The sequence below is a fragment of the Rhinoderma darwinii genome, chromosome 2, assembly GCF_050947455.1.
Source record: "Rhinoderma darwinii isolate aRhiDar2 chromosome 2, aRhiDar2.hap1, whole genome shotgun sequence".
NCBI lineage: Eukaryota > Metazoa > Chordata > Amphibia > Anura > Rhinodermatidae > Rhinoderma > Rhinoderma darwinii.
Window position 1 is genome coordinate 241372143 of NC_134688.1, and position 27944 is coordinate 241400086.

At 39.5% G+C, this 27944-nt stretch overlaps 1 protein-coding gene across 5 annotated transcripts in view; it reads right to left on the reverse strand.

The window, feature by feature from the left end:
* Window positions 1-27944, reverse strand: part of BCAS3 (BCAS3 microtubule associated cell migration factor) — a 1147652-nt gene that overhangs the window by 908380 nt on the left and 211328 nt on the right. For all 5 annotated transcript variants that reach the window (XM_075852996.1, XM_075852997.1, XM_075852998.1 and 2 more), the window contains exons 10-11: window positions 26128-26204; window positions 12432-12515 (exon numbers count right to left, since the gene is read on the reverse strand). In XM_075852996.1, coding sequence (XP_075709111.1) covers window positions 12432-12515; window positions 26128-26204 — 161 coding nt within the window. The remainder of the gene's footprint in view (window positions 1-12431; window positions 12516-26127; window positions 26205-27944) is intronic.

Here is a 27944-nt window from a genome sequence, read left to right on the forward strand (position 1 = left end):
AACTTGACCAATAAAATGAACACATTAATTAAACCGCCAGATGAACGGCGTCCAAAGAAAACGCAAAAAACAACGGCAAAATTCTCTCTTTTCTCCCATTCCCCCCATAAAAAAAGAAAAGTTAATCTATAAGTCCTATGTACCCCAAAATAGTACTAATGAAAACGACACATTGTCTCGCAAAAATCAAGCCCACATACGGGCACATCGATGGAAAAATAAAAAAATTACGGCTTTTGGAATGCGGCGATGCAAAAACAAGTAATTTTTTTCTAAAAGGGTTTTTATTGTGCAAACGTAGAAAAAACATATAAAACCTTTACATATTTGGTATCCCCGTAATCGTGCCGACCCATAGAATAAAGTTAACATGTTATTTACGCTGCATAGTAAACGGCGTAAATTTATAACTTGAAAATTAATGCTGGAATAGCTGCTTATTTTCAATTCTCTCCTAAAATAAAGTTAATAAAAGTTAATCAATATGTTATAAGCATCTAAAAATGGTACAATTACAAAATAAAACTCGTCCCGCAAAAAACAAGCCCTTATACGGCTATGTCGACGGAATAAAAAAAAAGTTACGACTCTTGGAATGCGACCGTGAAAAAACAAAAAATAATCCTTGGTCATTAACGTGCAAAATGGCCCGGTCATTAAGGGGTTAAATGTACATTATTAGAGGAGATGTTGTCGTTTTATTTTTTTCATAGTGTAAACAGTGGAGTTTTCAAGAAGGCAGAAGAACAACAAAGTTATGATTTATGTGGGGTTTGAATATCTCGCTTTTCGCACTGAATGGAGTGGTGACTTGGAGATGCAGACAGAAATCGCTTTACAAAGTGCCATTCAATTATAAAACAAAAGATGGCAACATAGTTCAAGAGTCAGATCCCCTGCTTCGGCAGCTGTGTAGAGGTGGAGAGGGGCGGAAGCAGCGCTCTCCCATTCACATGAATAGTAGAGTGCTGCTTCCGCCCCGTCCACCGATACCCAGCTTCCGGCGCCACGAGGCTGTCAATGCAGGGGATCTGAGCGGGGTCCGGGTGTCGGAACCCCACAGATGAGATACTGATGACCTATCCTGTGGATGGATCATCAGTATCAAATATCACATTTTGCCCGGAAGGACCCTTTAATACACTTCGATAGATATCGATAACAATATAAGATATAGGCAATACCTATACATTCTCATACATGGATATGAATACATATCTACTTGGTTATCTAAAATTATAAATGTCTATGGTACCAAAAGTTTGTATATTTTTATATGGCCATTTTTCCGCGTGGGCATTTTTCCATGTGGGCATTTGTCTGTGTGAGAAATTTTCCATGTGGCCATTTTTCTGTGTGTGCATTTTTCTATGAGTATTTTTCATGTGGGCTTTCTTCATGTGTGTTTTTTTCAGCACTGCTGTCACCTACATTATAGCGCCGATCTCCTTATGTAGGAGATAGGGCACTTATAATGTAGTGACAGAGCCTCTTTAAGTGATGTTTAGATTTAACAGATCTGGCAGTAATTAAGCCCGGGTATGGCTAGTGAAATTGAACCCAATTATCATTTGAATTTGATTAAAGGCGTTCTCTGCATTAGATAATCCCTAATTAATAGAAGGGTTCCTTGACAATAAACTCATCACAAAGTGACCCCCAAGCGATCAGCTGTTATCTGTGAGAAAACCTGTAGTGAGTGTTCAATTTCCCTGTAGCACCACCACAGGGGAAATTAAGCATTACACAGTGTCTATTCAAATCATTGGGTTATCTGTGTAATGCAGTACAGGACAGGTCCTTCATAGCGAGAGACACTCTTTGTAACCGCTCCCTATTCTGACCATGAGAAGAGGAGCCTAAACAGAGGGTAATTACTTTTTATTAAAAATTATTTTTACTTTTTCGGATCCAGCAGTGCTTTTTATTTTTAAAAAACTATCTATTTTCACCACTTTATTAGCGATTTTAGCTTTATGCTAACGAGTTTCTCAATGGACATCTGGACGTGTTTTACTATTGACCAAGTGGGCGTTGTACAGAGGAGTGTATGACGCTGACCAATCAGTGACCAATCAGCGTCATGCACTTCTCTCCATTCATTTACACAGCGCATAGGGATCCTGCTAGACCCTTATGTGCTGTCTTATACTAACACATTAACGATACTGATAGTGGTATTTCAGACATATGAGTCCTTATGTAGTAGAAACAAGGGGAGGAATCCTCCAGCTCACCTGACACAGTGTGAGTGTCGCTGTCTGCGCCCGGATCCTTTTCGTGTCGGCACACGTAGCAGAAGCAGAGATAGAGAAAGGTTGGATCCAGCGCTTGGGTAGAGGTAAAACGGAAGATATTTCCAAGTTTAATCGATGCTAGTTAAAAGTCCATAGTAGTATGGTCCTGGTGTGTGGGTAATGAGAGGGTGATCCTGTTGAAGCCTACGCGTTTCGGACGGTAACAACGTCCTTAGTCTTGGCTGTAGTGTAGTTTAAAACTGGCGCCCTAGTCTATTTATGCTATGTCCGGTATAGAGCAGCTGGGTTCTGATTGCGTTCCATTGCCTGATGTGTTAACTGGAACGCAAGACCGGAAATGGAAATGCGTTCGTTCGTGACATGGTAAGTAATGCTCATAAGTAATGCTAAGTGTGTAGCAGAGTATTCCTGATATTGGTATTTATTAATATTGGAGAATGGTGACTTAATTATAATATGTTATACTAAAGGTAAGAGCTTCGAAAAGTAACACATGATTGATGGTCATGTGTGCGTTTCAGGTCTCGTAATCATGTGGAACGCATGATTCTGGACGAATCACGGAAAGCCATCTGATCGGGCAAAAAAACATCATCTCATTCTAGCTGACATGATAGGTGAGAGATAAATTTATTAGTATTGACTGGTAAATTTAATGATGCTTTGTGTAGAACATTGTTCATAATGTGGCCGGAACTTTGAGATATTATAATTTGCCGTAAGATGACGTAAGAGAAGGCCAGTTGGAAATGTTGGGCTTGTTTGTAGTTCTAATTATCACTGATTCATATCATGGGATCATAAGTGCATGTGTAAGGAAAAATAAAAATAAAGTGAAGGCTAAAAGGTAATTGTATGAAGAAATAGTACATGTCAATAAACATATGTTGTACGAGTACTACGAAAAGTGAAAGTTAAAATTGCAGGTGAATGGATGGGGACTCTTGATCGGAAGAAATAATCACATATATTTTGGAGATGTTGTGGTACAGTTGTTAATGTTGGATGTTCTGGGAAAATGATGCGAAGTGTGGTTGTCTTAGTTGGTTAATACTGGAACATGAGTTCCTTTTTGAGATTAAGGCCGTCCGGAAATCTTGTCTTTAATCTGTATATCCAGAAGGCTTCTCTGAGGTGGGTTTTGTTAATTATATCTCCTCCTCTTTTTGGCAAATGAATTTTTTCAATCGCATAGCAACAAAAACTCTTGGTTGTCCTGTTGTGTTTGTGTATGAAATGTTTTGATGCATTTGAACTGTTGACAATATTGGGATTCCTAATATAACTGAGATGTTCCAGTATTCTAGTTTTGAGTTTTCTGTTCGTGCAACCCACATATTTCAATTTGCATTCTGTACACTCAATAATGTAAATAACAGATTCTGTGTTACAGTTAATGTAGTTTTGAATAATAAATGTATCTGTGTGAGTGGAATTGCAGAAATTTTTGGTGGGGTGTGCATAAGTACAGACTTTGCATGGGTGTTGGCCACACTTGAAAAAACCTTTAGTTTCTAACCATGTTGTTTTTGTTGAGTCTTTAGAACTGAAGTAGGATGGAGAAAGGACGCTACCTAAGGATGGGGCTTTGCGGGCTACCACCCTAATTCCTCCTGCCAAGATAGTGCGCAGATTGTCGTCCTCCATAAGGATTGGTAAGTATTGATTGACTAAATTTTTGATTTGGCAAAATTGGTTGCTCTGTTGAAGGATTAATGTAGGCTGACTTTTAGAGGTTTGCTTAGTGATAGTTTTATTGTGGTATTGAAGTAGTTGAGTTCTTGGTTTTTTTGACATAATGTCACTCGCTCGTTTTAGTGACCATTGGGGATATCCTCTTTTTGAGAGTCTAGATTTGATTTGTTCTTCTTCTAGTTTAAACTGATCGTGTGAGCTGCAATTTCGTTTCGCACGATGCATCTCTCCCACTGGTATGGCCCGAATGGTTTGCTTGGAATGGTTACTCTTGGCATGGAGTATATTGTTGGATGCTGTAGGTTTGCGGTATGTTTTGGTGGATATAGTCTGGCCTGCTATGCCGCTTAACTTTAGGTCCAGAAAAACAATTGAGGTGGTATCATAGTTGTATGTGAATTTAAGATTACATTGATTGTGATTCAGACTTTCAACAAAGTCCGGGATGATATTAGTGTCCCCTTTCCATATAAGTAAGATGTCATCAATGTATCTACCGTACCATTCGATATAGATGCCATATTGATTATTGCTGGAGAAAATGTGGGACTCTTCCCACCACGACATGACCAGATTCGCCACTGAGGGGGAAAATTTTGCCCCCATGGATACCCCTCTTAGTTGTAAATAATATTTACCATCAAATTTGAAGTAGTTGTTTGTCATTAGGAATACTAAGACTTCCAAGATGTATGTTTGAAATTTTTTGTCGTAACTGCTATGTATGGATAGATATTCTTCCAAAGCAGTGTATGCTATTTGATGGGGGATTGAGGTATATAGTGAGACCACATCACACGTGAGCCAAGTAAATTTTTCTTGCCACCGTACATTATGCAGAGAATTGAGAACATTTTTAGTGTCACTGAGGAAACCTGGTGTACTTTGTACTAGTGGTTGTAACAGTGTATCTAGCCATTCCGATAATCTCTCTAATATTGATCCGATACCAGAGACTATAGGTCTCATAGGTGGAGGAAAAATTTCTTTGTGTATCTTAGGCAATGCGTGGATTATCGGAGTGATGGGTTGTTCGATATAGATGAAATCCAACTGTTTTTATGTGAAGTTACTGCCATTAGAGATCTCCCTTCCTGCAATCTGCGGTCTACCCCTGTTGTCAAAGCAAAATCCATCTCTAGTTACAGTGCAGAGGAGACAGACTGCATGAAGTGGGAAACCTGCCCCTAGAAGTCTATGGAGGGAGGAGAGACACAGAAAAGTGCTGCCCATAGAAGTCTAAGGAGAAGGGAGGAAACATCAGGAGGAGAGAGAAGGAAAAAAACACACACGCTGCTGCCTATAGAGAGGGGAGTGGGAACAGGAGCAAAGCGAGAAAGACACACACACAGACAGACTTTGAAGACAGAGAAGACATGATAGTAGTTGGGCTCCATCCACTAGCTCAGAGAAAACTGAGAATTTGATATAGAGCCTGCAAAAAGGAAAACTGCTAAAAAAAAAATGCATAATACAAGTCATATAATGGCCAGAAATAGTGTTATTCCTTGTGTACACACATGTGACAGCTTATTCTGAAAAATCACCTGAAAAGTTAGGTACGGATTAAGGCATCCACCACTCAACTATGAAATTGCTGAGTCATTAAAAAAGACAGCTGTATTTGTAATCCATATCGCACAAAGCCTGAATACAGCGCCCATAGAAAACTATGTAACCATACTGTACCCCTCTGTGCATCTGAATTTACATGAAGGCACACAGAAGCTGTGAGAGAAAACATTCTGGTCTGCTATATCGAACGATGTATTAGAGGTATTCAGACGTAAAAGCATTACTTCTGGGGAGATTAGGGTGTCTCCCAGAGGAGCATCATACAGCGGCACAGCCCAAAGGTAGTCACAGACAGCAAAGACCTCTAGGCAAGAACAATATTTTGGACCATTGCTATCAAATAGCTTATCATAGAGGACCCTCTTCATACTAGTTGCACAGGCTTCACATATGGTATGTGTGCCCCCTGTAGCACACTCTGCAGTACCTACAGGGTCGCAATACGGTATTGCCATGTGGTATTTCAGACATATGAGTCCTTATCTCAGTTAGCCTGTGATCACATGGAGCAGTTCTCATTCAGGCTTTGCATGTGTTTTCTGGGTTCGAATCAACATAAGTGAAGTCAACACGATGTTTGGAGTGCCGCTCTCTCTCTCTCTAAATATATATATATATATATATATATATATATATATATATATATATATATATATATATATATATATATATATATATATATCTCCAAGCATTGCTTGAGAAAGGCCCCTTGGGGTAGGGCTGAAACGCCGCAAGTGGTGATTAAAGTGATCCTATTTTTTCACTAAACTTGGAGTGCTGCCTTGTATTTTGGATTTTGCTGGGGACGAGGACTTTGCACCCTGTACAACTGTATAATATTAATAAAATGATGATTACAGTACTAGTTATCTTATTATACCACCTTCCATAATTTACACAGGTAAAAACCATTTGTGGATATGTATTGTACTGGTATAATTTCTGTCAATATTATTTGCTCATTGAAAACGCTCTTTAAATTGGGAAAGTACCCAACACCAATCCCATAGATAATGCTCTGTTTAAAGAGTAATGTGCATGGCTTAAAACCACAATCATATTCAATGTGGCCAGGGTGCAGACTAACCTGCCCCATTAGCACACAATATCAAGGCAAGATCACTATAAGCTATTCCCATGTGCAGTCTATATTATTTGCAAAAACTCGACTGGTAATGTTTAGCCTTTCCCATGCCATTTCAAATGTCCTCCCCCTCCATTAGTGCTAATGGCTCCGCGCTCACATAAGCTGTTAAGACTCATTAAGGAGTTATCAGGTAACAGGAGAAAACAGATGCAGCTTGGCTAAATCAATTTACCACCTCAGGGTTAAAGACAGTGGCGGCATCTTGGGCCGTTATTAGGTGACAAGAGAACGTGTGTTCGTTATTTGTTGCCAGACAGCACATTGCCTATTCTATTTTTAAGTGATTCTTCACATACTGCAGTCTGTTATGTTAGCTTTTGCAATGTTGTATCTCCTATAATACATCCTGCTGTCACCTTATAGTATGACTATTCAACTTGTGCTGCACTGTACTATTGCTATGAACATCTAGTTGCAAATTCTTGGATCAATATATATATATATATATATATATATATATATATATATATATATATATATATATGTCATTTTTAATGAAAATGTGGAGCAGATTTACAGCTAAAGTCACCTAAAAATAATGCAAGCTGGGAAATAGTTAACACTGAAAAGAAAGGGAAGTGTACAAAAACTCCATCAATGTGAAAACGTTGTATTTGTATTCTAGCTTTCTCCGAGTTTATGTATCAGTTTCTCAGCATTGCCCTCCGCTGTAACATCCATGTCTATAACATCTCATATGCAACAAAGATTAAATCAACATGTGTAGTCAGCGTAATGCTCACTAACTAAAATTAAGACATACGCTTTTTTTGTGGTAAAGAAATAAAATTTGTCAAATGTCAAACAGGTCGTCTCTTGGGAGCCAAATAAGCTTTCTTGATGTTCCTTCTTACTTCTTTCATGTATTTCCAAGTAGAATTTCCCCCTCTTTGTATCTTATGGGATAGCAAGGTCAAACAAGAGATTCATTTAATGCAAACCAGGCCTACTAGACACTGTTACAAAGGCCTCTAAAAAGTTACGACTGGTTCGCTATTCTGTATTAAGTTCATAACCAGATCACGTAAACTTTGAAAAAGCTTTGCTACCTATGATACAACGTTTCTTTTTTGTTTAAAGTATAGTGCACAATAACAATTCTAATATTTTATTAATTTCTCACAGTCATTTCATAAGTGTCGGGGGGAAAAAAAGGGGACGGCAAAAAAATGTTCTGGAGAATTTTATGCAAGCTTAAGAAAATAATTTCAGAGAAGAGGTTAACTTTACTAGAATTCTGTTCATGCTGCTTAAAGAGGCTCTGTCACCACATTATAAGTGCCCTATCTCCTACATAATGTGATCGGCGCTGTAATGTAGAGAACAGTGGTTTTTATTTTGAAAAACGATAATTTTTGAGCAAGTTATGAGCAATTTTAGATTTATGTTAATTAGTTTCTTAATGCCCAACTGGGCGGTTTTTAACTTTTGACCAAGTGGGCGTTGTAAAGACTTCTCTCTATCCATTTGTACTAAGCATAGCGTGATCTCGCTGTGCTGTGTGAGTAAGTCCCACAAAAACTTTACCGAAGTGTCGGGAGTGTGAATAGACATTGCGTCCTGGCTGGAGGTGATGTCTATTCACTCTCAAGACACTTCAGTAAAGTTAATGTGGGTGTATGTGACAGCACAGTGTGATTTATGTCCACATAGTTCAACCAAGGGATGGGAAAAGGGAAGGTAAAAATTTCTACACATAAGAGCTTATATTTTTTTGTTCTAGGAAATTATCTAACCCTTTTTTAAAGCCATCTACTGTCCCTGCTGTGACCAGCTCCTGCGGTAGACCATTCCATAGATTCACAGTTCTCACTGTAAAGAAGGTGTTAGGGATCTGCCAGGTACTACATCTAGGTATACTCCTGGGATTAATCAATCCACACCTGAGGCCAGACCTGTTCGACTGACACCATCTCCCACCAACCAGGGTGGCAGGCTCAGGAGTGGGAGAGCCTATCGCGGCCTGGTCAGTCGGAGTTAGCTCCGCCCCCTGTCCTTTATTACCTGCTGTGTTCTCCTCCTCAGTGCTTGTAATTCTTTTGGATTCCTGGCCCCACTGCTGCTTGCTCCAGCCTGCTTCTGCCGTGCTTCTGCCTTGCTGCTGTTCTGCTTAACCCGCTTTGCTTTGCCTCCGGCTTGCTTCCTCCTCCGTGCTCACTTGGGTATACTCCACTTCATCCTGGTCCTGACAACTCATTCACCGCTCCGTTTCCTCGCGGCGTTCCGTGGGCTACTGCCCCTTCCCTTGCGTGTTCCCTGTTTGTTCTCCCGTGCACTTAGACAGCGTAGGGACCGCCGCCCAGTTGTACCCCGTCGCCTAGGGCGGGTCGTTGCAAGTAGGCAGGGACAGGGCGGTGGGTAGATTAGGGCTGACTTTCCCTTCACCTCCTTCCTGCCATTACAGAAGGCTTGTCGCCTCTGCAGGTTGAACCTTTTTTTCTCCAGACGGAGGGAGTGCCCCCTTGTTTTTTGAGGGGGTTTTACATGGAACAGGATTTCACCATATTTTTAGTATGTGCCATTAATATATTTATATAAGTTAATCATGTCCCCCCTTAGTCGTCTTTTTTCAAGGCTAAATAGGTTTCATTCTTTTAATGTTTCCTCATAACTTAGATTCTCCATGCCCCTTATTAGCTTCGTTGCTCTTCTTTGTATTTTTTCCAACTCCAGGGCATCCTTTCTGTGAACTGAAGCCCAGAAATGAACTGCATATTCTAGATGAGGCCTCACTAATGCTTTGTAAAGTGGCAATATTACATCCCTGTCCCGCAAGTCCATGCCTCTTTTAATACACTTCTCTTTACAACGCCCACTAGGTAAAAAGGTAAAAAAAAACAAAAAAAACAGTTGTCTATTAAGAAACTAATTAGCAATTTATTTCACAAAATAATTTTTTTTTGTGTCGCCACATTCCAAGAGCCATACCATTTTTATTTTTCTGTCAATGGAGCCATATAATGGCTTATTTACGCAGAACGACGTAGTTATCTTTGGTAATATTTTTTGAGTACATATAACTGTCTGATTACTTTTTATTCCTGTTTATAGGAGGCGGGATGAACAAAAAACTGCTGTTCTGGCATTTATTTTTTTATGGTATTTTTGTGGCGTTTACAGTGCAGGATATATAAGGTAAGACATACCGTTTGTTGCAAATGCGGCGATACCGACTGTGTAGTTTTTTTAGGGGTATTTTAACAACACATTGTGTAATGGAAAAACACGTTTATTTAAAAAAAAAAAAAAGCCGTAAAATCACTTTTCAGCTCCCACTTCAATCTGCTCTAGCTCCGACTACAACGTGACTGGAACTGAGCTGCAGCAATAGGCCCAGCTACACTAGTATGTACACCACTGTGCTTGGCTGGAGCAGCGTTGTCCCCACATTATGCTGAATGGTCAGTGTTTCCAGAGGGAACTGACCCCCACCGATCAAAGATTGAAAGTCTTCCGTAGGGTAGGCCATCAATGTTTTAAATCCTGGTAAACCCTTTTAACAAGGTAGAACAAAATTTTAAAGTTCCTAATAACCAGGTCAGCCAAGGAGCAATGCTAAATTTACACCACATATTTGCAAGCAGTTTTCTCACAATTAATTCATAGGCCTATTTTATGTATCTATAAATTCTGAAATGGTTATTGGCACGTTGATGGTATGAAACTGTTTTAAGCAGCCTTTCACTTTACAATCTGGAGATCTGCTGTCCTATATGTTTACATTTAATAAAAGGATAACTTACATTTCCAAACATTGCCCTAAAACATAAACGATGGTCCGAACAATGGAGCAGATTGCCATTGGTTGAAATAGACTGTTTTTAGTATCACTTACTTCGATCATTAATTAACTAACACCTTAAGGTTGGGTTCACACAGAGTTTTTTTGCAGGCAGAAAATCTGCCTCAAAATTCAGTTTGGAATTTTGAGGCAGATTTTCCTCTGCCTGCACGCCAATTTTCGCGGCGTTTTTCGCCCGCGGCTATTGAGCACCTCGGGCATAAAATGCCATGAAATACGCTTTCTCTGCCTCCCATTGATGTCAATGGGAGGTCGGAGGCGTAAACAACCCGAAGATAGGGCATGTCCCTTCTTTTTCCCGCGAGCCGGTTTTTCCACTCGCGGAAAAAAACGCATCCGCCTCACATTGAATCAATGGGAGGCATTTTCGGCCGTTTTTTGGCGCGTTTACCAATGCGGTTTCCGTGTCAAAAAACGTGTCAAAAAACTCTGTGTGAACTGGCCCTAACACTGCATCCATGCTTCCAACAGGATCTACCGACTGCACATTGCTGTCGCTAGATATTTTCTTTGTATACCATCCATAGATAGTGACCTCAATGTTCCATCCATATGCAAAAAGACATAACTTGTGAAAGAACCTCTCCAACCCTTTGCAAAGAATGTATGTATTATGTCATCATTTTAAACCATTGCTGCAAAATAGATTATAAGGGCTAGAGCTTTTGCTTTTGGTATCAATATAAAACCCAAAACCTTTCAAGTGATGCCAGAATCAGAAACATCTAAGTACAATGTTTAAGGAGCACCACACTTTTGAAGTGGGGGAGTAGGACATTTTTTTTTTTTACTTGTTTTGTGTCCGAGTAGGGGAGGGTGAAGCTGCAAGTGTGAACGGGGAGAAATATCATAGCTGTCACTGTGACTGACATCTCTCCCTTTATACAGCCTTCCATTGACTCCAAGGATGGGATAACAGAACTTTTGTTCATGTTATCACATCTAATCACCCCGATGCCTAAATAGGACATTTGTCGACTCCATAATGTTTACCGGCACCTGTACCATTATTTGGTCGGTTCTGATGGTTTTGTAGAGATATGTTGATGTTGATATAGGGATTAGTGGCAAGTATGAACTCAGCACATCTTTTATTGTTGTGCGGTTAAGGGTCTTCTTGGGTTAGACATTTAGACACAAACATGACTTTTTATGCATTTCTTTTTTTTACGGTTTGAAGCAAAATTGCGTGAAAGTACTGAGTGTTAAAGGGGTTTTCCCATGAGAGACATTTATGACATATCCACAAGACATTTCATAAATGTCAGATAGATACGGGTCCCACCTCTGGGACCCGCACCTATCTCCAGAACAGGGCCCCCTAAACCCCGTTCTAGCATTGTCTGATCACGCTGACTCCCGGCCACTTCCTGATTAAATGGTCGGGAGTTACGTAAACAGCGTAACTCGCTGAGCTACGCTGTTTCCGTAACTCACATATTAATGAATGGCAGTTACGGAAGCAGCGTACCATGCGAGCTACGCTGTTTCCGTAACTACCATTCACTAATATGGGACTTACCGAAATAGCGTAGCTCAGCGAGTTAAGCTGTTTACGTAACTCGCGACCATATAACCTTTTTCATGGTCGGAATTCACCTCATTCAGCCGCAACACAGAGTGGCTGAACGGGGTTTAGGGGGCCCCGTTCTGGAGATATGTGCGGGTCCCAGAGGTGGGACCCGCATCTATCTGACATTTATAAGTTATTGGTGGCATTATGACAATCTGCCAGGTGCCTACTTTAGATAATATATATGGGTTAAGGGATATATTATGATTTTTTTATTTTATAATTCAGGTTTTCATTTTTTTATTTTATAATTTCTTTGTGTAAGTCAAAAGTGTGAAAAGGGTAAAATCATGGTGTGCTAATTTAGAAACCACATTTATTTCTGCGACACGTTCACCATATAAAACCCAAGAGTCATTTTAAAGGCTGGTCCATACTCACTTTAGCAGCGCTAATAACCGTGGCAGTATAAGACTGAATATTATCTCCACAAGCACCTCCCCGAGACTGGTGGCATCGGATGAGCTGTCAAGATATAAGTGCATAACTACATTACATTTCTAATTTCAGAAGCTAAAGCAAATCAAAAGGTGCAAGAAACAGTTGCAAAAACTATAGTAAATACAATAAAAATACAGTTTCATAATGCAGAAAATTACACTAAAAGAGAAAAGCTTAATTTTTTGGTTAACTAAATAAAAAAACAAGACAATAAAGCTTACAGAGCTAACATAAAAAAAATAACATATACTTAACAGCTCAAAGTAATGATTGTGAATTAATATGCTACCCACAATGAACTGACTAACCTACATTATAAAGATAACAAAGATCTGCTGATTGTACTATGAATATCTGAATATCTATGAAGATCTGTTTCTGCAGGTCTGCATGTCATTCCTGATTGAATGAAAATTTAGATAATGTCATACAGAAAATTGTCTTGGTTTTGACTCCCACTGTATTGTGGAACATGTTGGCGCCTTCTAAATAAATACTACTAAATAATTCATGACAAGTCTGTACATTAGATTGAGATCCATCAATCGCAGGAATTCCCTCTACTCAATGTTGATTTTTATGTCATATAATCCATATCACATATTTGTACATCCTGAACTGTGTGAACACAAACATGAAAATAAATATATATTACCTTTTCCAAAACATTATATTGTTTCCTGCACTTTGACGAACATGTCTGGATTTGGTAACCTCACAGTTTCAGGCCCCATGCACACGTCCGTGCCCGCAATCACGGCCCGCTATTGCGGGCACGGCCGGCCGCCGACTGACAGCCGCATTTTCGGGCTGTGCTCCTATACAAAGTATGGGAGCACGGTCCGCAAAATGCAAAAGAACGGACATATTCCATAATTCCCGGAACATTTCCACGGCACGGACACCCTTCCGTAGTGCTACGGAAAGGTGTCCGCGTTCAATGAAAGTGAATGGGTCCATTTTTGCGGACCACAATTGCGTTCTGCAAAAACGGAGGTTTTTTACGGTCGTGTGCATGGGGCCTTATACAGTAGTAAATTAATGCTTTCGCAGACAGATATTGTTGTCTTTTTTTGGTAGGTATAAATGTCTGTTTGTTTAACCTTTAAAAATGTATCCCCCCCGTTCTAATAAAACTCATCACGAAAATGTTATACAGATGCTTTATGTCGCGTGGCTATGGTAATCTACCGAAAAGAAAGCCACGCTAAATATCTGAAAAATAAATTGATCTTGGACTCATCTTTCCAAGTGGATTATACAAACACTTGTGAGCTTGTCTACCACTCATATAGTTATAGCCCTACATAAACTCTGCCTAATTTTTACAATTTTAATAAAAACAAAAAAGTATATTTCTTGTATTTCAGCCACTTAAAGAGGCTCTGTCACCAGATTTTGCAGCCCCTATCTGCTATTGCAGCAGATAAGCGCTGCAATGTAGATTACAGTAACGTTTTTATTTTTAAAAAACAAGCATTTTTGGCCAAGTTATGACCATTTTCGTATTTATGCAAATGAGGCTTGCAAAAGTACAACTGGGCGTGTGGAAAAGTAAAAGTACAACTGGGCGTGTATTATGTGCGTACATCGGGGCGTGTTTACTACTTTTACTAGCTGGGCGTTCTGACGAGAAGTATCATCCACTTCTCTTCAGAACGCCCAGCTTCTGGCAGTGCAGATCTGTGACGTCACTCACAGGTCCTGCATCGTGTCGGCACCAGAGGCTACAGTTGATTCTGCAGCAGCATCAGCATTTGCAGGTAAGTAGCTACATCGATTTACCTGCAAACGCCGATGCTGCTGCAGAATCATCTGTAGCCTCTGGTGCCGATGTGTCCTCGCTCGTCTGACACGATGCAGGACCTGTGAGTGACGACACAGCGTGATCTCTTGAGAACACGGCTGTGTCTGCACTGCCTGAAACTGGGCGTTCTGAAGAGAAGTGGATGACACTTCTATACACAACGCCCAGCTAGTAAAAGAAGTAAACACGCCCCGATGTACGCACATAATACACGCCCAGTTGTACTTTTACTTCTCAACACGCCCAGTTGTACTTTTGCAAGCCTCATTTGCATAAATACGAAAATGGTCATAACTTGGCCAAAAATGCTCGTTTTTTAAAAATAAAAACGTTACTGTAATCTACATTGCAGCGCCGATCTGCTGCAATAGCAGATAGGGGTTGCAAAATCTGGTGACAGAGCCTCTTTAAGTTAATTCCTCCACATGCTTGTAGGAATTGTCAAGTTCAGTTTTCAAATTTACATTCTTTATCACACATATTCTGTCCCTTAAAGGGGTACATACAGTGAAGGAAATAATTATTTGATCCCTTCCTGATTTTGTAAGTTTGCCCACTGTCAAAGACATGAACAGTCTAGAATTTTTAGGCTAGGTTAATTTTACCAGTGAGAGATAGATTATATAAAAAATAAAACAGAAAATGACATTGTCAAAATTATATATATTTATTTGAATTGTGCACAGAGAAATAAGTATTTGATCCCTTTGGCAAACAAGACTTAATACTTGGCGGCAAAACCCTTGTTGGCAAGCACAGTAGTCAGACGTTTTTTGTAGTTGATGATGAGGTTTGCACACATGTTAGATGGAATTTTGGCCCACTCCTCTTTGCAGATCATCTGTAAATCATTAAGATTTCGAGGCTGTCGCTTGGCAACTCGGATCTTCAGCTTCCTCCATAAGTTTTCGATGGGATTAAGGTCTGGAGACTGGCTAGGCCACTCCATGACCTTAATTTGCTTCTTTTTGAGCTACTCCTTTGTTGCCTTGGCTGTATGTTTCGTGTCATTGTCGTGCTGGAAGACCCAGCCACGAGCCATTTTTAATGTCCTGGTGGAGGGAAGGAGGTTGTCACTCAGGATTTGATGGTACATGGCTCCATCCATTCTCCCATTGATGCGGTGAAGTAGTCCTGTGCCCTTAGCAGAGAAACACCCCCAAAACATAATGTTTCCACCTCCATGCTTGACAGTGGGGATGGTGTTCTTTAGGTCATAGGCAGCATTTCTCTTCCTCCAAACACGGCGAGTTGAGTTAATGCCAAAGAGCTAAATTTTAGTCTCACCTGACCACAGCACCTTTTCCAAATCACTCTCGGAATCATCCAGATGTTCATTTGCAAACTTCAGACGGGCCTGTACATGTGCCTTCTTGAGCAGGGGCACTGCAGGATTTTAATCCATTACGGCGTAATGTGTTACCAATGGTTTTCTTGGTGACTGTGGTCCCAGCTGCCTTGAGATCATTAACAAGTTCCCCCCGTGTAGTTTTCGGCTGAGCTCTCACCTTCCTCAGGATCAAGGATACCCCATGAGGTGAGATTTTGCATGGAGTCCCAGATCGATGTCGATTGACAGTCATTTTGTATGTCTTCCATTTTCTTACTATTGCACCAACAGTTGTCTCCTTCTCACCCAGCGTCTTACTTATGGTTTTGTAGCCCATTCCAGCCTTGTGCAGGTCTATGATCTTGTCCCTGACATCCTTAGAAAGCTCTTTGGTCTTGCCCATGTTGTAGAGGTTAGAGTCAGATTGATTAATTGAGTCTGTGGACAGGAGTCTTTTATACAGGTGACCATTTAAGACAGCTGTCTTTAATGCAGGCACCAAGTTGATTTGGAGCGTGTAACTGGTCTGGAGGAGGCTGAACTCTTAATGGTTGGTAGGGGATCAAATACTTATTTCTCTGTGCACAATGCAAATAAATATATATAATTTTGACAATGTGATTTTCTGTTTTTTTTAAAATATAATCTATCTCTCACTGGTAAAATTAACCTAGCCTAAAAATTCTAGACAGTTCATGTCTTTGACAGTGGTCAAACTTACAAAATCAGCAAGGGATCAAATACTTATTTCCTTCACTGTTTATCCGTAACAAACGTACCCGTCCACACACCTGCGCTGCATCTTTCCCAGCTGCTGTGCGCCGCTCACAAAAGGATGACCATCTAGCCAATCAAAATCAGAGGCAAGATATTTTAATCAGCCTTATATTGGCATTAGTGCCAGTTACAGATGTTTCTACTCTGTGCTTCTGATTTCTACTTGAACTTGACTGTCGTGTCTACTGCATCCTGTGTCATCTGCCACGTCCTGTGTCATCTGCCACGTCCAGTGTGATCCTCCACGTATGGCGCAACTTGATGCACCTGCTGTCAACTGCCACGTTCAGTGCCATCCTCATCCAGTGTGATCCGCCACGTGTTGCACCTGCTGTCATCTGCCACGTCTGGCGTAACCTGCTGCACCCATCTCCGTCTGTGCCAAAGCCTCGGCCGCTGTCTGGACTATTCAGGTACCCTAGTGTGGGACTTTGTATTGCTGGGGTGCTCTGTGGTTTGGCCAGCTGCCTCCCTGCTACGGCGGTGCGACCTAGTGGGTCCACAATACCCACAGACCGTGACAGTGGCATTGCCTAGCAACGCCTAAACCCAGAGATAACGAAAATCATCGATGAGCAGCTAATCGTAACACTGCCCAGCACTCAAGTATATTTTCCGGTCGTAATGTTTTTATACCTGAGTTTTATAGACAGCTTATCTTGTATTCTGTTGGTCATCACCTTGGGCACCCACGCTGCTAATCTGTTACTGATGATTTTTTTAAACTTGTTATGTTCATGACATATTAGTCCTTCCGCCCTAGCATATGCAGTTAGGTCCGGAATTATTTGGACAGTGACACAAGTTTTGGCCTTTTAGCCGTTTACCAAAACATTAAATATACAGTTATGTAATCAATATAGGCTTAAAGTGTAGACTCTTAGCCTTAATTTCAGGGTATTCACATCCTAATTTGAGGAAGGGTTTAGGAATTACAGCTCTTTAATACGTAGCTGCCTCTTTTTCAGGGGACCAAAGGTAATTGGACAATTATCTCAAAAGCTATTTCATGGGCTGCATGGGCTATTCCCTCGTTAATCCATCATCAATTAAGCAGGTAAAAGGTTTGGAGTGGATTCCAGGTGTGGCATTTGCATTTGGAAGCTGTTGCTGTGAACCCACAACATGAGGTCAAAGGAGCTCTCAATGCAAGTGAAACAGACCATCGTTAGGCTGAAAAAAAAAAGAAGAAATCCATCAGAGAGCTAGCACAAATGTAAGGAGTGGCCAAATCAACTGATTGGTACATTCTTGAAAAAAAAAGAGAGCACTGGTGATGTCGTGAACTCCAAAAGGCCTGGACGTCCACCGAAGACAACAGTGGTGGGTGATCGCAGAATCCTTTCCATGGTGAAGAAAAACCCCTTCACAACATCTACCCAAGTGAAGAACACTCTCCTGGAAGTAGCAGTATCAGTATCTTAGTCTACCATAAAGAGAAGACTTCATGAGAGCAAATACAGACGGTTCACCACAAGGTGCAAACCATTAATAAGCCTCAAAAATAGAAAGGCCAGATTAGACTTTGCCAAACAACATCTAAAGAAGCCAGTCCAGTTCTGCAACAGCATTCTTTGAACAGATGAAACTAAGATCAACCTGTACCAGAATGATGGGAGGAAGAAAGTATGGAGGAGGCTTGGAAGGGCAAGCACACCACATCCTCTGTAAAATATGGTGGAGGCAGTGTGATGGCATGGGCATGCATGGCTGCCAAAGGCAATGGGTTACTAGTGTTTATTGATGATGTGACTAAAGACAGAAGACAGAAGCAGCCGGATTAATTCTGAAGTATTCAGGGATATACTCTCTGCTCCGATTCAACCAAATGCAGCAAGGTTGATTGGACGTCGCTTCACATTACAGGTGGACAATGACCCAAAACATACTGTGAAAGCAACCCAGGAGTTTTTTAAGGCAAAGAAGTGGATTATTCTCTAATGGCCAAGTCAATCACCAGATCTCAACCCGATCGAGCATGCATTTCACTTGCTTAAGACGAAACTTAAGGCAGAAAGACCCACAAAGAATCAACATCTGAAGACCACTGCAGTAAAGGCCTGGCAAAGCATCACAAAGGAGGAAACCCAGCGTTTGGTGATGTCCATGGGTTCCAGACTTCAGGCAGTCATTGCCTGCAAAGGATTCTCTACAAAGCATTAAAAAAATATATATTTTTTTTTATTTATGGTTATATTATTTTGGACAATTACTTTTGAGCCCTTGAAATGGGGAGATTGTGTAGAAAAATGGTTGCAATTCATAAACATTTCACTGGATATTTTTGTTCAACCCCTTGAATTAAACCTTATAGTCTACACTTCAATTGCATCTCAGTTGTTTAATTTCAAATCCAATGCGGTGGCATGTAGAGCGCAAATCATGAAGATTATGTCACTGTCCAAATAATTCTGGACATAACTGTATGTCTTATATATGCTTACATCTTGTTTTGGGTATTTGCATTGGCCACTTGAGCTAACTTCTTTAATTAATAAGTTAATAATAACCATATTTGTGCAACTAAATTAAGCATCCTAGTGTAAAAAAAATGGCCACTGTCAAGATAACCCCAGTTTTGGACAAAGAATATTTCCAAAACTCCTCCGATTATATGTCTCAGTGTGTATAATAAAACTGCTACATTTGTTAACCAAAAATCCTATACTTTCATACAGTTATACCCAGGCTGCCAGCATTGATTTCTACTTAAATCCAAGTAGGAGAGCAACTAATTACTTTCTCTCTCACTGGTGTCACTAAATTTTTTTAAACTTGTTTCAAAGTTAAAATAAATAAATTCTTGCAACCTGTTGTAAACTACGGTGAGTGCTGTGGTTGATCTAACACATCCCTGGTTTATGAATAACCATTTGGTCACTCATTCAAGATAATGTTTTCTATTCTCCAGGCACAGATTATAGGGTGGAGGGTTAAACCGTGAATAACTGTAATATAGTCCTGAGAGTTGGGGCTCTGTGTGTGACAGAGTATTTAGTCCCATGAAAGCTAATATGTCCGACAGGAAGCAGCTTCCTCATGTGCCAGAAACAACAAAATACTACACTTGAGGATTCAGGTGCACTATCACTTCTTTTTCTTAGCTTGCCATCCATAGAACTGGGAGGGTTATCAGATTTTTCAGACAATCTCAGATAAGTCACAGGTCAAATTACAGCCATGTAATGATTTTTATACACCTCTCTATGTAATATATTTTGCAAACGTACAAAAAAATTAAAGAATTAACTATTTCACTGAAGGATAATAATAATTTTCCTGAATAATAATTATAGAAAGCATCATGCAATAATAGTTTCACAAGCTCTTTGATGTTTAGATCATGGAATGAGTATACAAGATTGTATATAACTGAGTGCATGCTTTATCCCACAAAATGAAACAAAATGCTTAATTGAGGTACTTATCCCGATCCTAATAATCTTCTGGGTGCCACTCAGACTGTAGACTGAGCAGCTTTGGTCTTTAATAGCAAAACATATCCATTAAGAATGCAGATTTGTTGCAAGAGGGAGATTTGGTCTGGCACTATTACCACAAATAAATGTAAATAAACATAATCACATGCTTTAGTTTTGTCTGTGTAATATTAAATATTTGATTTACTGGAGGATTTTACTGTGGATTTTCCTCTATTTAATTGATGCTAATTTTGATTTATTTATGCATCCTCTGAGAAATGGTATTAGCAGAAAGAAGTATTTTGGAAGACAGCTTTTTATACGACATTTAATTATACAGTGAGAATCTGATATTCACAGAGGAGCAACGGCAGTTGTGCTTTTTAAATGCATTTTATAATACTAGGGAAGTAACCCATACACAAACTTAGAATTCGATCGAAAAATGAATAATACACAAACATTGTATTAGATAACATAATTATATAAATTCTGATGCAACTGTAATGCATGGGAAAACTAACTGCAACAGAGAATTAGCGGGATAGTTCACTTTGCGGCTACATTTTTTCTAAACTATGACATATATTTGGTATAGGAACCTGAAGTATGTGCACAGATAATATGAATTTATATTTTTAGTGAGTTAATTCACCTTATTATAGGATTTTATATCTTGAGAGTCCTTATGGCTAGAATTCGAATAGTAAGCATTGTGTTATAAGAAGTCATCTTTACAGATTTTACATGGCACAACTGGCATTAGTTTTGGATACAAAGAGTTTTATTTATTGGGATTCAGTATTCTGTAATGCTTACAGACTGAGAGATTCAAATAGTGAAAAGGAAAAAAATTATCACCCCTGATGGAAGGCGCTCCTGCACTTGTAGATAAAATTCAACTAGAATCCCAGTTGGGACAGGATGTTAAATAAGGGAAAACATTTTTTTATTTTTTTGAAAGACATACATGTTATGTCATAAAATTGGAATAAAAGCTATGTGTTTCGACCCTGAACCAGGGTCTTCCTCAGGCTTGAAAAAAGTCTGAGAGATTGCAATACCTGATCTACACTGACTGCCCAGCACATTCATATAGAAAGAAGGGCCATATGTCACTACTGTTCATGTATTAATGCTTTCAATACTGCACGTTATGACTCTGGGTTGGCAAATAAAAGAACAGAAAAACATCAAATTTTTCAAACCACCACTCCCCGGTGTTTACCCATGTCAGGAAATGCCCTTTAAGCCTTAACCATGCACATTCAGCCACATGCATGTTATTTCAATAGCGGAAGGGGAAAAAAGAGGGTATGTTAGACTTAGACACCTCTGTTAACTCAGGGGGAAACAACTGAAATTGACAGGTATAAATCCAACTTGCTCCCATTGACATTAGACTTCGGCGGACCCTTTGAAAATTGGTTGGATACTCCAAGGAACATTTAAAAGGATTGTACAGCACTATAATAAAGATGTCACAGCACTCATTGGGGTGCCACGGCCCCTACTGTTATTTTCCCAGACTCAGCGCAAACTCTCGTCCATGGGCTGTATCATTCAAATTATTGGGGCTGGACTGCAATACTTCATGCAGACCATGGGAGAGAGTGGCGCTGTGTAGTGAAAAAAATCAGATGAGACCACTGAGACTGCCATATATCAATATGAAGATTAAAATGTTCTAACCATTGTGTTTGTTAATCATGTTTATTACTATGTATTGCATTGCCTAATAAACAATAAACCAATTATCAATATTACCAATAAATCTACTTATTATATTGTCTGCGGATTACTACTCACAGTAATGGACAAGATATATTGTATTCTGGAATTTTTTTCCTTTAATTATGCTATAAAATTGCAGATTAAAGATTCAATACATAATGGGTCACTCTACAATTTCAGAATGCCCCAAACTCTAGAAACGGACTTATTCCATTGCTTTTGGACATGTCATACAGATCTTCTGGCGGCAGGTGTAAAAGTTTATTAGGGTTCATCTAACCCCCTAAACAAGTGACATGTGAGCCAGGTATTTAAGAAGTTTGTGTGCTATACTCACGCAAATACTTAGTATAGCAGGCAAACTTCTTATATATCTCACGCTGCTGCCCATATATAAATTCTGCAGGAGTGGATATCACCAAACGCCCCATTCACTGCACCTTTTCCTTTCTAAAGTATCACATCAACACCATCCTGTTATTCTTAAATGAGAATTAAGGACCCTACTGATTTGACACTGAGCGACATGCTACATATGTATCAGGGAATTTAAATTCGTATGTCTTACCCTCACCCCCCTTCCTCCTTCCTTCCCTTACCAAGGAGCTAGGATCAAAAGTGCATGTATGGTAACATTGATAATTACCCTCAGAAGCTGCCAGTACAACCAAGATTTCAGAGTACTGTTACTTTCACACCCTTGAGTTCCCTCTCATAGCACCCCCATTCAATTTTACACACACAGTTGTGGAATGTTGGAGAAAAAAATTATGTTGAAAAAAATCAATAAAAAAATAAAAAAAAAAGGGAAAAATACCCAAATACCCAAATATGTAGCCAGAAAATATACAGGTCATCAAACACTGATCAAGTTCTCTTTTAGGCGCATCTATTTAGTCTACTTAAATTAGGTAAGCACTGCTTGATTTAGGACTCTTGAGAAGACCACCCCTGTTTAAAGTGATGCCAGCTCAGTCGTGGCAGACATATTGCCAGTACAGCTGCAATGAAGACCCTGAGGAAGAGTGGGTCCTGGTGTCTGTAAGATCGGCTTTTCTTTAGTAGTTTTCTGCTGCGGATGACAAGCATACAAGAGACTGAAGGGGGAGCTCCTGAGTGATTTTGCATGTTTGTCTTCATGCAGGGATTTTACGTTGCTGCACAGCGTGCGTTTTGAGTCTGGGCTCCTCCTATTCTCATAACTATCTTGTGGGAAAGAGTATCCAAGAATTATTCATTTATATGGCTTCAATCCCATCAAAGTGCTATTTTTTTTAACCCAATAAGTTAATCTGTATACATTAAAGATGCTCTTTGGTTCTGATTTGTATTGTAGAAATGATAGTCTACTTACTTGAATCCATTCTGATGGACTGCTAGTCCCAGCATGCCCAGGAAAGATCAAAAAAGATATATTCTAATATGTAGTCCCAGAACATGGAAAGTACATATTAACAACAATATTACATCCTATCTTGGTGTGCTGGGACCAGTAGCGTAACAACTACAACCAATTTTGCAAATGCACCTGCGGCAGACACAAATGGTATTTTAGGACACTCACTTTATTAAATGGGCAACTGTGCAATACAATTCTTCCAGGATGGGAGCTGCAAATTGCAGCACCTCTTGGCTATAGCTAAAAGAGTCTTATCAAACCCCTCTAAAGTATACTTCACTCTCTCAGCAATTCAGAACTGAGACCAGCAGTTTTGGATGTTGTGCAGGTACCCAACTAATGGGCATCCATTGTATTTGTTTCCTTCCTTGACAAAAAGAGGTATGAATCCCAGCAGAGTGAAGAGAAAAGCCTTTCCGAAAAGTCTTCCTCCTTCAACCTGCAGGCACACGTATGCGTTTTTGCAAAGAAATATGTACTCCAATTGCACATGGATAAATAAGGCATGAGACTTTTTTTTTCTGTTATATTTGGGCTTTTTCTTTACTATACTCATTATGTGTAAATTTACAGAATATAGTATATATTTTTGTGCTATTATTCCGATTTTTGCTGGGAGGACCCATGCAGTGTTCTTGCATAGGGGTCTTGAGCTATCAGTGTCTACCCCTCAGCTCAGTGATAAGGTTATCGCCACTGTTCCGGATTCTGAAACCCCTGGCAAATCACTGATGTTCCTGGGGAAAATGTAGTATTACATGCCGGCCATTCAAATGAATGGCTGACCATGTAATACAGGTTTCTGCTCTGGCTAACAGTGAGGAATCGCCCTTTCATTACTTTCATATGCCCTGATCAGATGTGTTTTATTTTACCGGTGTGTAGAAAATACTTCTCATTTACAGGCAAGTAGAGTACACCAAACTTTGTCCTAAATATTATGTAAAGAAAAAAAAAAAAAGCCTTTAGTGGTTTGTATGTCTGTGACGTAGTACAGCTGAGAGTTGTGGCAACTGGTTGGTGAATGGTTGTAGGAGACGGTAAATTAAAAGATTATCAGAAGAATCAAGCGTATATCTTTATTTGCTGAAATTCACATTCCCGAAGCAGCTGACATAAAACATTCCAAAAGTTAGCTTAACTTTCCATCTCATTCCCGACTTTCCTGATTTGCTTTTTAGTAAATGGCAGCAGCATATTTTTCATATGTGTAACACTTAAACCCTTGCACAATACCACCAATTGTATACGTGTGGCAGGGTCTGTGAGATTATATGTTTATGATGTCAAAAACAACATTTATATCCGTTTTCCTTACATGTCTCCATCCCTTAAGAGAAATAAATTACAGATGTGAACAAACATGTATACAACCGTGGCACTGAAACAAATTTCACGCTATTGGCCGAGTGAACTTTGGAGAGAAAAGAATCTACATTATGGGCCAAAAATATGAATGACGGATGGGGAGAAAATCTGGGATGCACTTCAGGCAAACTGAGTAACACAGGAAGCATCATAGTCTGGGCAGAAAACCACCCACACCAATGGCTGCTGGCTTCACTTCAATCCGAAACATGAAACAATTGTCTGATTAGCGCATATTGGGACCAGTCTAGAAAATACATAGGAGGCCTACCTAGAAAATTGCCATTATACAATAAAGTAATCATATGCACATCAAGCTTGGATTATAGGTCGGAACCCAATACAGCCATTTCTTTCTGCTTAAAGTAAAAAGAGAAAATAATAAAGCTGTGCTCCCCACGTACAGGCTGAGCCGTGGGTGCAATTGTCAATATGTTCAATCAGAAAGTTAGTTCTAGTTACCTGGATAAATATGAAGTAATAAAGGAAATATTGGTTGCGAAGGTGTACAAAGTAATGTATGTTAAAATCTAAAATTCCTTTTTTATTTAAATGTCATTACCCAATAACTGAAGAGCCTTAGAAAGTTATTAATAGTTTAAAATAACAATGCAAATGTGTATTTTTGGGAATCTGAACATATTAACTTATTCAATAATTGTAAGGCTAATTTTGCAAGAACAGGAATTAGATTTTGTTCACACTGGCATTATTCCGTTTTTCAAGGACCCTTGTTTTTTTGATCCTTGTTTTGACTTATAACGGAGCTGTCAGGTTTCTGTTTTTTTTCTTAGGCCCCATGCACACGAACTTATTTGTGCGGCCTCATTCATTTCAACGGCCCATGTACACGACCGTGGTTTCCACGATCCGTGCATGGCCCAGGAGCCTGGATTGCAAAAAAAACGGACATGTCTTATTACGGCCGTATGCTGCAGTCCGGGCTCATAGAAATTAATGCACGGCCCGCGATTTGCGGGCGGCCCGCGTGTGACACTCCGCGGCCGTCCGACCTGAAAATCACGGCCGTGCACATGGCTTTAGGTCTATCAGTGGCAATGAAAAAACGAACAGAACAGTAGTGCTAGATAAACAGAGCTTGAATGAGTTATAGAGTAATTTCAGTTATAGTTAAAGAGCATTTCCCCCTAGAATGAAATAAGTCACCAGTAAATATAAATACCCTAGTTGACCTCTTTTGTCAAACTGCCATCCTACAGGGTTTGCCAACCAGCTTTCACAGACTCCTGAAAAGGAAAAACTGCCTTCTTATGCCATAATAACGCGGGGGATTATTCACTGAGCACATCTGCCATTCAGGGGTTCAGGATAGGAGGGTTGTGCCCTCTGTGGAAACTGTACTGGAAGTCACATTGATGGTCACCCAGCCTTCCCAGAAACAGATATCAGTAGGATTTTTTTTCCCAATTTAACGCAATAACTTATATTTACAGTTGTTCTTTAGGGGTAAAGCTGTTTATGCTGCCAAAACTATAACTTTATGGGTGCAATAATGGCCTAATAATGCACTTCCTAAAGTTATTGAAGCTGGAATGATAGTGTATAAGGCTGATTTATTGTGGTTTCAAACTTGAATCCTTACCATGGGCCTCTCATGGCTGGTCCCATTGCTGATACTAACCTGTGTAGTGGACTGTGAGTAAATGTACAGTTGTAATAAGTAGGGTGATTATTGCTATAAATCAGCAGCTCCAATGTGTCCCAAGGAAACACTTCAATTTGAACTTAGTTCCATTAAGTCACAGCTAATACTTTACAAACAGCCAGACAGCTCTTACCTTATTTTCCGCATATGCAAGCCAGCGACTCCCCAGAGCAATAGGATTCATATTTGGCCCAGGACAGGGATAGCAGCCTGGAGGGAAAAAGGTTCCAAAAAACAACAGTAAGACGTTTTCTAATGGCAGAGTATTTGAAACAAGGCAAACAAACACAATTCTAAACAAAGAACTCTTAAACCTCTAAACATTCATCAACAACTGCTTACATATAGGGTTTTTACACGATAACATTGAGACATTGTGGTAACAGTTAATTAAGCTTGAAACGCATTTTTTATTGCTTTGTGAGTAGTTTTTATTTTTTTATTTTAATAAACACAGTTTTGTTTGGGAATGTTTGGAAACACGTAGGGCTTGTCTTTCAAATCTCAGCATAATGTTAGCGCTCTGAAATTAAATGGAGTCTTAAATTCTAAATATTTGTTTTTCCCTAAGCTATAAATCCAACATATTTACCCTGAACCTTCAGAAATATTTGAGCATATCATTCATGGGAGAGTCATTTATATTATATTGCCCCTTAACCAGTGATGATGAGGTACATATCTAGATTTCTAAATTCTAAGATGATGTTTCCAATGGTAACTTAAAGAAACTTTTATGCAAAACAGAAAATTATATTTTTGACCAGTGTTGTATACCAACCGACACTTCCATAACTGCTATCTAACCTGGGTCCCTAATATTTGTGAAAAATGGGGGTAATTTGCAACGAATTTAGCCTGAAATGGCAGATCCCCTTTGGCATAATTTAGAAAAAGCTTGTGTCATATGCTCTTGCGCTGAAATCGATAAAAACAAACAAATGGGCATCCATTTCATTCCATTTGTACTTCACTGCAAATGGGTTGTTGTTTTTTTAATTGGGCCTAAAAGTTTAGCATGCTCTGCTATTTTGCTAATTCAAATAGACGTTCATTTTAATCTTCTACAGTTATAGTCAATTACGGACAGGTGCCCAACCGTTTGTCTCCAGCTTTGTTTTTTAAACTTTTTTTATTTGTTTTTTTTTGAACAGAGGAGAACAAAAATGCATGACATAACAAAGAAGTTATATTTGCATTTCAGGTTTACCAAAATTTCATGCATGCATAATAAAAGCCACGAAAAAATTGCAACATAACTACCCAACAGAAAGATGTGCCCAGTTTTACGCATATCCCTAATTATTTTAATGGAAAAAACAAATGGGGCAATGAGAAGAACGAGTAATGCGAGTGGGGAGAGAGTACAACACAGTGGGCAGCAATACAGATTTTTTGCTTATTCTAAATACTGCACATACATGGCAGAGGAGAACGTGGCGACACGGCTGCATCACCAGCAGGTGGGTGGCTGTGATTTACAGCCACACATCCGCACTAACGACCAAAACGCTAATCCTGACCATTTAACCGCTTAACCAGCACACAATAGGGATTGCAGTGTGGACAAAGAGGGGGGGGCTACATTAGTTAAGTCCCTGCCGGTCCGGGCATTGTGATCACTGGGTCTCATAGTTTTAAACTGACAGCCTGGGGCCCAACAAAGGTCCACAGGACAGTCCAGTGATGACGCTTGTTAGGTTTGCCTAATATAGAGTTAAAATGTTAGAAATGAAACGCTAACTTATATTCATCCAACAGAAAACAAGGCTCCGAGTATTTATGTAACTTCATAACGGACATGTGAGGAGGCAAAAATAAAAATATTTTTTCTATCATTAAGGTGTTAAAAAAACACTAAAATAGTAAGAGATATAAGTTATCATAAACTATTTCAGATTACACCCAAAGTTTGATGACATACACTTTTAAGAGTACCCAGTAAAAGAT